Source organism: Sebastes umbrosus, chromosome 16 (genome assembly GCF_015220745.1).
Source record: "Sebastes umbrosus isolate fSebUmb1 chromosome 16, fSebUmb1.pri, whole genome shotgun sequence".
NCBI classification, from domain to species: Eukaryota; Metazoa; Chordata; class Actinopteri; order Perciformes; family Sebastidae; genus Sebastes; species Sebastes umbrosus.
The window spans coordinates 5,564,991-5,578,775 of NC_051284.1; the positions used below are offsets into that span (position 1 = coordinate 5,564,991).

The window sequence follows — 13,785 nt, forward strand, 5'->3', positions numbered from 1 at the left end:
AGACCCCACAAAACAGCTTCTTTTTAATGTGAGGATCCACATGTCCTCACATTACTATCTCTATTACTTGTCCTCAATTGATTTATTGAAAGTAAATTAGAAATAAATCCAGTGGACAGCATGAGCAACAGGACAGTCACCTTCAACTTTATCTATAAAATCAGCTGCAGCATCTTGTTTTAGTGGTTTTAGTTTAGAGCCAATGAAAGAATCTCTCTCATGATTCTGACATTACGTTTGAATCGAGAAGATGAATTAAAGATACTGATATTGAACTTGTGTCTATGAGGCTCGTATGTAAGTTTGGTTTTTGTTGTTTGTTTTGTTTATATATTTGAAACAGTGGACTATCTAAAGTTAACCCTTTATGTGCTGTCAGTCATTTCTCTGAAGAGCGGTGTTTGCCCTCACATTCAACACAGCATGAAATCACCCTCAGCTCAGAATCAAATCTCTGAATGTCCTTTTTTATAACACTGACTGACTGAGCTGCTGTCAGTTTGTTAGAGCAGTTCCACTAAAATGTTTATTGCACATAATCTCAGTTTAAATAGTAAAGATTGGTATGAAGCGTGGACACGTCCGATCAGTGAATGATGATCTCTATCACTCATGATGTGATTGGTCACACTGATGGAACATAATTCCTATAATATTGTAGATTATGTGTTAATATTTCTGAGTGAGCAGGATGGTGGTGCAGCTGCATAACGGAGTTAGAAAGGGAGTTTTTTATTTAAATCGGATGCATATAATCTGATCGTGTTTTAACAGCATTTCAGTGACTGTGTCTAAATTTACTACATGTGTTGAAGAAATTGAAATTAAGCCACTGAATGCTGTTGAGCCAAGATCCAAATAGATGTTTAAAATCTACTGTATTTTATCTTTTAAATCGCCAAACACATTATTACTGGATCAGATTTTGAGCTTACAATCATGCATCTACATCTTGATCTATATATGTTTTAGATTTTTCATCTTCAGTTGCTGTCCCCTGTGTTTTGTCTCCGTCAGATTAAATGTAATGCAGGCTACAGTCCAATACACAGTCAGATTCACCATTTCATCATCCATTAAGGAAACGTTAGTCTGGTAAAAGATGAACCAATGGACAACACTGATAAAACTTTATTATATTACTGACACTTTCCACTGCTCTGACTTCTGTTTTATAGATAAATATGCACAGTCGGCTACATGCGTTAACATCTTTATGTCGACTGGATTAAAATGGAGGTTGTTCCTTTTCTTTACCTGTTACCATGGTGAATCGTGGTATCAGAGCTCTATTGATGATGGCTTTTGATGTTCAGCTTTAACCTACTCAGAGTTGATTGATCTGACTCAGATCAGCTGTTCTGGAAGCGACAACTCAGGATTAGTAAACTCAGAGTTCAGGTTTAGACTGAAACGGAGCCCAGACAAAACATGAAAATAATACAAGACACAATCCCAACAAATATATATAAAATATATTCAGGAAAGCAGAGAAGTTGTTTAACAGTTTAATGTTCTGTAAATATTCCCATCATATATGACAGGATTATGACAAATCCAGTGGCGGACTCAGTGGAAGAAAATATAAAAAAAGGACATCTGCTGCAACAGCTGCTTCATGGAGTGTTTAACCATTTCAATGTCTGTTTCCCAGCAGAGATCTCACACTCTGTAATGGCATCTCAGCTCTGTTCAACAATGTCAAACTCAGTTTTAGTTTGACTGGTCAGGGTGAATAGGAGGAAAGGCTGCTCTCATTTAGTCACCAGCCCACAGAAACTTGTAAGAGGAAACATGTTCTGCTAACATGTCAGTATTGACTGTGTTTATCACATACAGTTCAAATACAAGTTTGGCATTCAAATAAAATACAGGTACATGGTCTGTTTTGAACTCACCCCTCATTTGACCTTTCTAATATTGTACAGCTTGCTGTGTTTTTCTGTGTTCAGGGTCACAGGAGGTATTGAATATTCACTCATTAATATCATGTATATATTCCATATTCACTTGGGATAGGATGTATAGGTGTTGGTTGAAGAGTAGCGACGTTACGTTGGTGTGTCAGTAATAACACTCAGGACGCTCAGATACGGTTGATTCCTCTTTACTGACTTATCTTAACACAACAGCACAGTATTACCACCACAGAGGCTTATAACCATAGATTATAACCACAGAGGCTGACAAATACAAATTACAGAGCAAGTAAGTAGTCTTCTATTTTTCATCCATTTTTCCCTCCCACCCCCAACAATAAAGGAAATAACCAATATAACACTAATGGAAACAGTTACAAGACTTAGAGCAACTGAGCATCTGAGGAGCAGGGGTGAAATATATAAAAAAGGACTTCATGGAGTATTTAACCATTTCCTCACATGTTTTCTCCACTTGTTTGTATTTGTTCCTCTTGTCCTGTGGAGACTTCAGCTGGTCCTCCAGGTCAATGACTGCTTGTTCTATGGAAAAAAACGTTTTGACTCTAGAGAGAAAACTCACAGAATCGACGCACAGCTCCATCTTCATCCTCACAGAACAGAGGCCTGTACTACGAAGCCAGTTCAACATACCCAGGGTATCTTCTCGTTATCTGGCTTCACTAACCCTAACAAACGAGATCACACTAAGCGGTCCTATGAAGCTGGTTATCAACTAGATAAATTAACCCAGGGTTTCTCTGTCTGGCTGGTGAAGTGAACGGTTGTGATGAGCGTGTACTGCCCTCAAATGGTCACAGAAGGGAATTACAACATCAGGTTTAAAGGGGAGCTACGCCCATTTTCAAAATTCATACATGTTATTCCTATGGTCTAAGAAAGTCCAAAAAAATATTAGTAAACATGAACAACTCTCTCCCAAATCTAAAAAGCTAGAGTGCTAAAACTTGTGATGTCACAGGGGTATAAAGTGTGGAGCTGCTACATAGACAATGAATGGGAGGGATGTTCTAGATCAGCCATTCTCAACCAGTGTGCCGCGGCCCACCGGTGTGCCGCAGAGCGCCATCTAGTGTGCCGCGGAGGCAGTGGTACTAGATTATTTTTTTATTATTATTTAGCAAAGTGAACAGGTAAAACCTAAAGGAGGTAAGATGCCAGCTGCCGTAAAACCAAAGCCTATTGAAGGAGGCTGAGACACGGACGGACACGGGTCTTGTATTGGGTATAACACATGCGCAGTGTAACTGGAGCTGCGGTCGTGCGTTGCGATCGGCTCAATTTCGGCGAGTGCAGAGCAGATATTACTGCGCATGTGCGGTACCCCGAAGGCGCGTTGATTAAGTGTGACCCAACCTCCTTCAATAGGCCTTGTGTAAAAACACCAAACATCATCAGGTAGAGACAAACGTGTTTGCCACTGTTAGCTAGTTAACGTTCTCGGATGCAGTGAGACAAAATGGATCGGTTTTTAAAGCGAAAAAGTAATGTGGGAGACAACCCTGCGCCAGTAAAAGCTCCGAAGCGTGTGGTGAGGAAATATGACCCTGAATACATTAAATTTGGATTGGTAATGGCAGGCAGTGATGCTGAGCCCAAGGCACAATGTGTTGAATGTGGTGAAATCTTGTCAAATGAGGCGCTAAAACCATCGAAGCTCCAGAGACACTTAAACACAAAGCACCCAGGATGTGTCGAGAAGCCAAAAGAATATTTCCTAAGGAAAAGGGACGGGCTTCAGGCACAACAGAAAGTCATCACAACATTAACAACTCAGTCAAAAGCCACTTTGAAAGCTAGCTACATGGTTGCTGCTCGTGTAGCTCGTAGCAAGAAACCCTTTACGATTGCAGAGGAGCTTATTTTGCCAAGCGCTGTGGATATGTGCCGAGAGTTACTGGGGGAAGCCGCTGCAACCAAAATTCAGTCAATACCCCTCTCCAATGACACCGTGAGCAGAAGAATTATTGACATGAGTGATGACATCGAATGCCAACTTCTGGAAGGAATAAAGGCAAGCCCATACTTTGCCATACAGCTGGACGAGTCGACTGACGTTAGCAATGCCGCTTTATTGTTAGTTTTTGTAAGATACTGCAAGGACAGTAATCTTCACGAGGATCTATTTTTTTGCAAGGAGCTTCCAACAAGAACAACGGCAGATAATGTAATGCGCTGCCTTGATGATTACTTCACTGAAAAAGGTCTTGATTGGAAATACTGTACAGGTGTTTGCACAGACGGCGCTGCATCAATGACGGGAAGACATCGTGGTGTTGTAAAACAGATCCAGGAGAGGGCGCCAGACGCCAAGTGGACGCACTGTTTCTTACATCGGGAAAGTCTAGCTACAAAGCAGATGTCACCAGAACTGCATGAAGTCATGAACGTGGCTGTGAAAACTGTTAACTATATTAAGAAAAATGCACTCAACTCAAGGTGTTTTGCTGCTTTGTGTGAAAGACTTGATGCAGATCATTTGCAGCTGTTGTACCACGGTGAAGTAAGGTGGCTTTCAAGGGGACATGTGCTTAATCGCCTTTTTGAACTGAGAGAAGAAGTGCACACATTTCTGGAAGAGCAGCACTCCCCTCTTGCTGAGCATTACACTGATGGTAACTTTTGTGCAACACTGGCCTACTTATCAGATATATTTGACCAGCTCAATATATCAATGCAAGGCAGAAACAGCACAGTGTTTTTGGTTTCAGACAAAATTGAGGGCTTCAAGAAAAAACGTATTCTGTGGAACAGAAGAGTCAAGGAGGGACGATTTGACGTGTTTTCACTCCTAAGTGAAACTTTGGAAGCCACTCCTCATGTCAACATATCCAGTGTTATAACCCAGCATTTGACTCAGTTGTCAGGAAAGTTTACAGGCTACTTCCCAGAAGATGCACGAGATGGAAACCTTTGGATTTTGGACCCTTTCTCTGTGGATCCTGCTTCAGAAGACATAGCTCTCTCCACTGTGTTGGAAAATGAACTGATGGAACTATCAGCAGACAGCAGCCTGAAACTTCAGCTCACACAAGTTGACCTTGCTTCATTCTGGATACTGGCTGCCAGTCAATATCCCTCTCTGTCAAAACGGGCAATCAAATTTCTGTTGCCTTTCACCACCACCTATTTATGTGAGTCAGGGTTTTCCATTGTGACTGTCACAAAATCAAAGGCAAGGAACAAACTGAAAGCAACTTTGAATGCTACTCTGCGTGTCAGCCTCTCACCCATCCCACCATGACTTGATCTCATTATTTCCCAGAGGCAAGCCCAAGTGTCTCACAGAGGGTAAGCAGAATATGTATTTTGGTCATTACAGCTGACAGTGGCATAACACATATCTACAGCCCAGTTTATTATATGTTGTATAAACATGTTAGGTTTTTTACTCATTTATTTGGGAAGGTGGTCCTCGGAAATGTTTTGACAATCACAAGTGGGCCTTCAGTTGCAAAAGGTTGAGAACCCCTGATCTAGAACATCTCTCCCAATTCATTGTCTATGGAGCAGCTCCACACTTTATACCCCTGTGACATCACAAGTTTTAGCACTCTAGTTTTTTTGATTTGGGAGAGAGTTGTTCATGTTAACTAGTATTTTTTGGACTTTCTTAGACCATAGGAATAACATGTATGAATTTTGAAAATGGGCGTAGCTCCCCTTTAAACCTAATGTTGTAATTCCCTTCTGTGACCATTTGAGGGCAGTACATGGTCATCACAACCATTCACTTCCCCAGCCACAATAAACACCGAAATACTTTTGCGTCCACTTTCAAAGTAAAACAATTCAAACATACAGCGGCGATTCCGATATGCTGTCCACTCCAGCTGGGGATAGACAGAACATTCACAATGATAGCATGGACATGTTTTATTAGAATAAATGTATTGTCAGTTTGTTCTAGATAAAAGACAATGGCAGTAATGTTAGCTGACCAGACGAAGGTCTCTCCATGAATCACTGCTGATCCTAGTGTTGGCTTTTCCTGCTTCAGCCCCGCTGCTTCAGCCTCCGGGGCTGAAGCAGGAAGAGAAACGTTATTGCCTCCCGACTGCGCCCGCAGGGAGACACCTGCACCTGGTCGAGTTTTGGTCGGAGACGATAACGTAACTCGTTGCGGAGCCCCATCACTTCACAAGACACGGGAAACCTCTGTTGGTCTGGAGGAGCTACAGCAGTTATTTCTGCACAAACGTCCACTGTACATTCACTAGATATTCTCAGAGCTAAACTAACTCTTCTGCAGTGTGGAGTGAGCGCGCATGCACGTCTAGAGGTGGAGCGAAACAGCGAAACAGCGAGAACGCGCGCGGTGTGTGAGTGAAGGCAAGCAGGCAGAGGAGCAGAAACTCTGGCCACACGCGAGCGCACATAGGCGAGCGCACATGGGATCCCGACCCGGTAGATTTATACGTGTAAAAAGTTACAAACAGTCCCTTTAAATACAAAAGTAAGTCAAATTCATAGAAATTAAGTACATTTTTTAAGTGCAAAATTAAGTAAACTCCGTATGTACAAAATTAAGTAAACCCCTTATGTACAAAGTAAAATTGTCGGTGTCTTTGGTTTCAAATTGCGTCGGCTGCTTGGACTCTGGTATACCTGCTTTCAAGTCTAGTTTTCAATGACATCTATTTTTGCAAAATTCTTGATTACAACATTAAGTGATATTCTTATAAAATAAGTAAAACCTTGAATTACAAATTTCTGTAAATTAATAATAATAAATGTTAAGTACAACAAAATTCTTATGAGTTAAGTATATTTGTAAAAAATTAGGTAAATTCCATAAATACAAAAGTAATTAAAATTCATAGAAATTAAGTAAATTCTTTAAGTGCAAAATTAAGCAAAATTCTTTTGAATAAAGAAATTTCAATTATAAAAAGCTAGTTCCTTAACTACAAAATGAATCAAAATTCTTGAGTACAAAAATGAGCCAAATTCTACTGAAATAAAATTAAGTAAAATTCTTATGTAATAAGAAAATTCCTTAATCACAAAATAAGTAAAATTCTTAAAAAAATAAGTACTTAATCATGAATGATTTGCAAAATCCTTTATTACAAGATTAAGAGAAATTCTTATGAAATAAGCAAAATCCTTCATTAGAAAAAAAGTAGTAACAGTAAAATCCTCAATTATACATTTGTGTAAATTTGTTAAGAACAACATTAAGAAAATTCCCAAAGTACAAAATTCGGTAGAAATTTATAGAAATGAAGTACATTGTTTAAGTGCAAAATTAAGTAAACTCCTTATGTACAAAAATGAGCCAAATTCCACTAAAATAATATTAAGTAAAAATGTTATGTAATAAGAAAATTCCTTAATTACAAAATTAAGTAAAATTCTTAAAAAATAAGTACATTACTTAATTATGAAAATTTGAGAAATCCTTGATTACAACATTAAGTGCAATTCTTATTAAATAAGCAAAATCCTTAATTAGAAAAAAAGTAGTAACAGTAAAATCTTCAATTATACATTGGTGTAAATTTGTTAAGTACAACATCAAGAAAATTCACAAAGTACAAAATTCGGTAGAAATTCATAGAAAATAAGTACATTGTTTAAGTGCAAAATTAAGTAAACTCCTTATGTACAAAAATTAGCCAAATTCTACTGAAATAAAATTAAGTAAAAATCATATGTAATAAGAAAATTCCTTAATTACAAAATTAAGTAAAATTCTTAAAAAATAAGTACATTACTTAATTATGAAAATTTGAGAAATCCTTGATTACAACATTAAGTGCAATTCTTATTAAATAAGCAAAATCCTTCATTAGAAAAAAAGTAGTAAAAGTAAAATCTTCAATTATAAATTTGTGTTAATTTGTTATCTACAACATTAAGAAAATTTCCAAAGTACAAAATTTGGTAAATTCCTTAAATACAAAAGTAAGTAAAACTCATAGAAATTAAGTACATTGTTTAAATGCAAAATTAAGTAAACTCCTTATGTACAAAATCAAGCAAAACTCTAATTAAATAAAATTAAGTCAAATTCTTATGAAATAAGAAAATGCCTTAATTATAAAATTAAGTCAATTTGTCGGTGTCTTTGGTTTCAAATTGCGCCGGCTGCTTGGACTCCGGTATACCTGCTTTCTAGTCTAGTTTTCAATAACACATTATGTTTGTGAGGTGTTTTTAGAGATTTACATCTTCAGTAGGAACCAATGGGCTACATACGTTCTGACAGGAAGTCAGAAAGTATGAAAAGACTAACACATTGTTGGTTTTCATGTTGAGAGTAAGACAAATATAGTATATAATGTATTGAATAAATCCAGCCTTCTTGTTTAAAGGGAACATTCATATAAAATGAGCTGTTGGTGGGTTGTGAGTTATAAATCCATCTGGATGTGAGATGAGCTCCTTGGAGGTGCTACTCTGCTCCCTGAGCTCCTTCCTCTTCAGTCGGCCCTCCTTCAGCTGCAGGAACACCCAGGTTATAATAAACCGGCTCAGTGTTCTCCCGTCTGCCCGGCTTCTGCCCTCTGGTGGCCTGGAGACACATGACAGCACACAGATGTGACTTCCTGCATCACTCCTCTCTCTTCACTTCAATAAACACAGACTGAGTGCTTCATGTCAGTCAGTGGTCTGAACAACAGACGTGTGTCAGTACCTTATAGTAGAAGTAAAGGCCAATGTTCGCCAACAGCAGAATCAGCGGCAGGACGACCGCTCTGATGATAAAAGGCCTTAGATCTGATCAAACACATGGACAGTCATCACATCACATCACATCACGAGACCAACATCTCCCATTAAACACAAACTGTAGTGACCTGAAATCTAAAATCACTTCTTCAAAAGTAAAGTTCTTATGAAATTCCTTAAGTACAAAATGAAGTAAAGTTCTTATGAAATGAGACAGTCAGCTTACCTGCGACAGTGAGAGAGATCAGACGGCTCTCAGAGAAGAAGTCGTGAGAAAAAACATAGACGTGATAAACACAGCTGTAGCTTCCTTGGTGGGCGGGCTCTGCAGCAGGAAACAGGAAGTGGGCGGAGTGATTGACAGCTGGCTTGGTGTAGGTGAGTGCTGAGGTGGAGGAGGTGAAGGTGAGCTGGAAGGAGCCTCCTGGGTACTGTGGCTGGATGGAGCAGCTGATGTTGAAGGTGGAGCCCCTGAGCACGTGAAACCCCTGCTGCTGGGCCTCGGAGACCCCGTCCACAGAGGAGGACCCAGAGATGTTGGGCTGAAGCAGCAGGTCTGTAAACACAGAGAGATGATTGGCTGAGAGCTGGGGCACGTTCAGTCTGAAAACAGTGTGCTCTGGTTTGCTACGGTTTCCAGGTTGAAAGGCGTGTTTCCTCGAAATGGTGGGTGTGTCAGAGGTGTTACCCAATCAGCAGCGACGTGCACAAACCCTGTCGTACTATAAAGGCAGTGCATTTGCGTAGCACAACAGAGTGTTCAATGCACCACCGTTTCCGTTTAAATGTTTTTCTATGTTTTGTTGATCCTCCGTTCAACAAAATGGACCTGATTTTGTGCCTCCTCGTCTCCTCGATCCTCGATGCTCCGGCTTGTGATCCTGAAATCAATCTCAGCGCTCCATCTTGAAGGACATCCCAATTCCTAAACTACATCTGGAGGAGCGAGGAGGCTTGCCGAAGGAGCTAATAGCGACGATACATCTGTGTGTAGACTTTGCGTAAGTCTTCTCGGTACCCGTGTTTTTTTATGTTTTTTAACAACTTTATTGAGGCAGTTATCAAGTTTAAAACACTTGTGTATACAACTGGAGTCTACAATTACAAACACGCCATGGGGACTAAAGGTTGTAATAAAAAAGATTAAACAAATCAAAGTTATATAATATCTTGTAAAGCTTTCAGTGGTTTATATGTTTTAACAGCGTTTTTGTTTGTACATTCAGATATAGAGGAAATATATTGTCTGACATGGTCATGAAGAATTTGGATTTGTGAATTTAGTTAAAATAACACGCAAATTAATGAAAGAGAAGTGTGAACAGAGACACCTGTGATGTATCAAAGAGGCGTGACAATGTGCCACACGTCATATTTAATTGATGTGGCTTTAAAATGACGGCTCCGAGGCGAGGATGTCTCATTTTGTTAAAAGCCTGTTGCCTCAACTCCTCTCTCCTCGCGTCTCTTCCTCGCCTCTTCAGCTCACATCTCTCGTGGGTGGGACTAAGATGCGAGGAGAGGAGGCGAGGAACGGAATCGAGGATGAACAAACTGGGAAATGGGAAAGGCCTACAGACAGACAGGTGTGTCCTGTCAGGTGAAGCTCAGCAGTCTGTGGAGAGTTTGAAGTTTTCAGAAACAAGCCCACTTCTAGGGCAAGCTGTTTTAACATTTAACAGCTAGACAGGAGATTCATTAGAGATGTCTGCAACGTTGTTTTGCCTAGTCATAACTCTAATTCTAGATATCTGCAATTATATTTTGACTAGGCAAAACTCTAATTTTAGATATCCATAATTACATTTTGACTAGTACGATTCAAACTACTTTGCCATTCATGTGTATGGGGCTTCTCATTACAGATATCCACAACTGAATTATGACTTGTCGTAATTCCAGTTTCAGATATCTACAATTTAATTATGACTAGTCATAATTACAGTTCAAGATATCTTTAATTCCTCTCAATTGTAGATATCTACATTGTCCTTTTTAGATATCTAAAATGAAATGTTGACTAGTCAGAATGACGTTGTAGATTTCTCTAACTGGAGTTAGTTAGTCTAAATGTAATTACAGATATCTAGAATTTTTGACGAGGTGAAATGACGTTGCAGATATCTGTAATTACGTCAGAAGGGGGGGGGGGGATGGGACGGGAGGTGAAGCTATTCAAACATACTCTGGCGCTGCACTGCAGTCGTATGGGTTTATAAAGTGTGTCTGGAGACAATAAATCTACAATAAGCTGTAAATTTCTACCACAACTCTCTAGTGAACAAAGCTCTCGTTGGCCACAGATTCCTTGATGATGAGCTCTTTCTATTTCAAGTCATTTTCTAACGATCTGATCCACAGCGGTCCCTGACCACTCGTCTCACAGCCGGCTGCACATAGGCCCTGTTCAGACCTGGTATTAACATGCGTCCTCAGTGATCGGATCACAAGTGGACAGCTCTAAGTACAGGTCTGAACACACTCAAGACGCATTGAGGACGCATTGAGATCGGATCTTTCAGACCACATTCAGAGGTGGTCTGGGCCACATGTGGCCACATTCTTTTAGCAGTGTGTACGCGAATGTGTCCTGGGCCACATTAAGGACCGCTTACTGATCTGATGTCCCGCTGGGATCCGCGGGATCACTGCACCCCTCAGGTGAATAAACAGGCAGACTCGGGCGCTTGTCAGCTTGGAAACAGCCTCTGTGCTCTACTGTATCCTGTCAGTACAACTGTATTTTATTAAAATATATGAGGCGGGGAAGTGAGATCGGATCACAAGTGGCCACTGAAGACGCATGTGGAGACGCATTCTAATGCCAGGTGTGAACAGACGTACTTAAAGCTGTCCACTTGTGATGCGATCACCGAGGACGCATGTTAATACCAGGTCTGAACAGGGCCATAGAGACCAATGTCATGTGTCCAGCTCGGAGGACGGCTCGTTGTGATTACAATGAGGTCGTAGCTCGTTGTCTACCTTACTACGGTTAGAAAGAGACGTTGTTTGTGTTTTAACTATGTTTCTCTTATGAGTTATTGATCCGGGAAGTTTGAATCTGTGAATATCTGTCACACTTTACCGAACTATCCAAGTTAGCAAAAGCTTCTGCTGACACTGTTCAGATGCTTTGTTGGGCCAATATCGTCAGCCTCAGCCTTGATGAGCAACATCATGCACAACAATTCTTACTAGTCATAATGAGGTTTGAGTTATCTGTAACGGTTATTTAGGATAGACAGAACTGAATTACAGACATCTCTAACTGTTGTTTTGACTAGTCACAATGTAATTATGACTAGTCAAAATGTAGTTGTAGATATCTCTAATGTTAATTCTGGATAGTCAAGCTGAGCTATTAAATGTTAAAACGGCTTGCCATACACTTTTCTACACTTTAGGATGTCATTGTCCTGGATAACTTTACAGTTCAGTCCAATGGAAACCACCGACTGTCACTGTGACGGAGGAAGGAACATACTGGAAACATTACTGTCATAGATCATAGTCTGCTGCGATTCTAGCTGGTGCATGTGTGTGTCATTGTGGGTACATTACTGTCATAGATGATGTCACAGATGATGTCACTGATGGGCTTACCTGAGCAGGTGAGATTCAGGATGGAGTTAGAGGAATCTGATGTTACACACTCCCTCAGAGAAGATAGAGACCAAACACAGTAGGGTCTGATCCTCCACACAGATCTTACTGAGGACTCCTTTCTCTGTTCTACAGAAACAACAGAGCCACAGTCCAACGCTTTGCAGGCAACATCTGCTACCCACAGGATCCTGTGAGGCTCAAAGTTATCGTCCCTCACTGGTCTCCAGTCTCCCTGATGTTTCAGCTCCAGTGTTCCTGCACAGCGACTGTCTCCTCCCACCAACCTGACGGACTCTGAACAGAAACAAGAGAGTCATCAGTAAAAGAATAAAGTGACTTTAATTAGAACAGAAATTAACCAGATCAGAGCTGCAGCTCCTCTTCTACCTGAGCAGGTGAGTCCAACAGCTTTGCCAGGTGAGCAGGTGTTTCTATCTGAGCCTGAGCTTCTACAGTCCAGGAGAGCAGACTCAGTTCCTCCACACTGGAACTCTTTGGTCCACATTGGATCCTCTACGTCTCCATAGAGCGCCCCCTGGAGGACTGAAGGAGCCCCACAGCCAAGCTCCCTACAGACCACCTCTGCATCCTGCTGGTCAAAGTCAGCTTCACACACTGAGGACCACCACTGGTTAGAGTGGTTGGACTTCACCTCCAGTCTGCCTGAGCACAGACTAGTCCCATCCACCAGCCTGACAGAGCCTGGAGAGATGATAGAAGATAAAATAGAGAGAGATAAAAGACACCAGACACTAAATAAAAAAGATGTCATGAAACAACAATTCAGTGATTCCAACTGGACTCAGAACAGTTCCAACATGAGTTCATCATCAGGACACATCTTTTCACTGCTCATTAACAGTGACTAACTGGAGAGTCAATTTGGAGCGGCATTTCAAAACGTTGCACTAATAGTTTGACGCCGTATAAAGAAGTGTCAGGTGACGGCTCAAGAGGGATAGAGCCACCTGAAAGAGTGTATTATGTACACACTCCCAATATGTAGTTAGGGAAGGACAGGACCAAAACATATGAATTAGATTTGCAGGGTCTCTGTGGCAGCGGATACATGTTGGATCAATATCTGGGTTGACTCTGGGCAATCACCTGTTCCAGTGTGCCCTGTGGATCATTTTGCACTGAATCAGCCCGTGTCTGGTACAAATAGAAGAGTGGTGGACCTTACCAGGATAGCCTCCCAGGTCAAATCATCTTTGCCCTCACCTATTTCCTGAGACCAGGCTGATCTTAACTTATCAGTTATAGCCTTTAAGGGTCAGACTCTAGAAGAGGGTCAATAGGAGAGGCAGGGGGATGGATGGGAAACCAGGGAGAGAATACAAATCTTGATGCGTTCAGCAGCTGATTTACTGAGGCAGCAACTCATCAGACTCTTTCATGGCTGCTGAGACATTCTGCTGCCATTCTAGCTGGTGCATGTGTGTGTCATTGTGGGTACATTATTGTCATAGATGATGTCACAGATGATGTCACTGATGGGCTTACCTGAGCAGGTGAGATCCAGGATGGAGGAAGAAGTATATGATGTTGCACACTC

At 40.8% G+C, this 13,785-nt stretch overlaps 1 protein-coding gene across 1 annotated transcript in view; it reads right to left on the bottom strand.

The window, feature by feature from the left end:
- Positions 1-13,785, bottom strand: part of LOC119474705 — a 63,939-nt gene that overhangs the window by 24,591 nt on the left and 25,563 nt on the right. Inside the window, exon 3 of the mRNA XM_037746890.1 lies at positions 8,845-9,174. Coding sequence (XP_037602818.1) covers positions 8,845-9,174 — 330 coding nt within the window. The remainder of the gene's footprint in view (positions 1-8,844; positions 9,175-13,785) is intronic.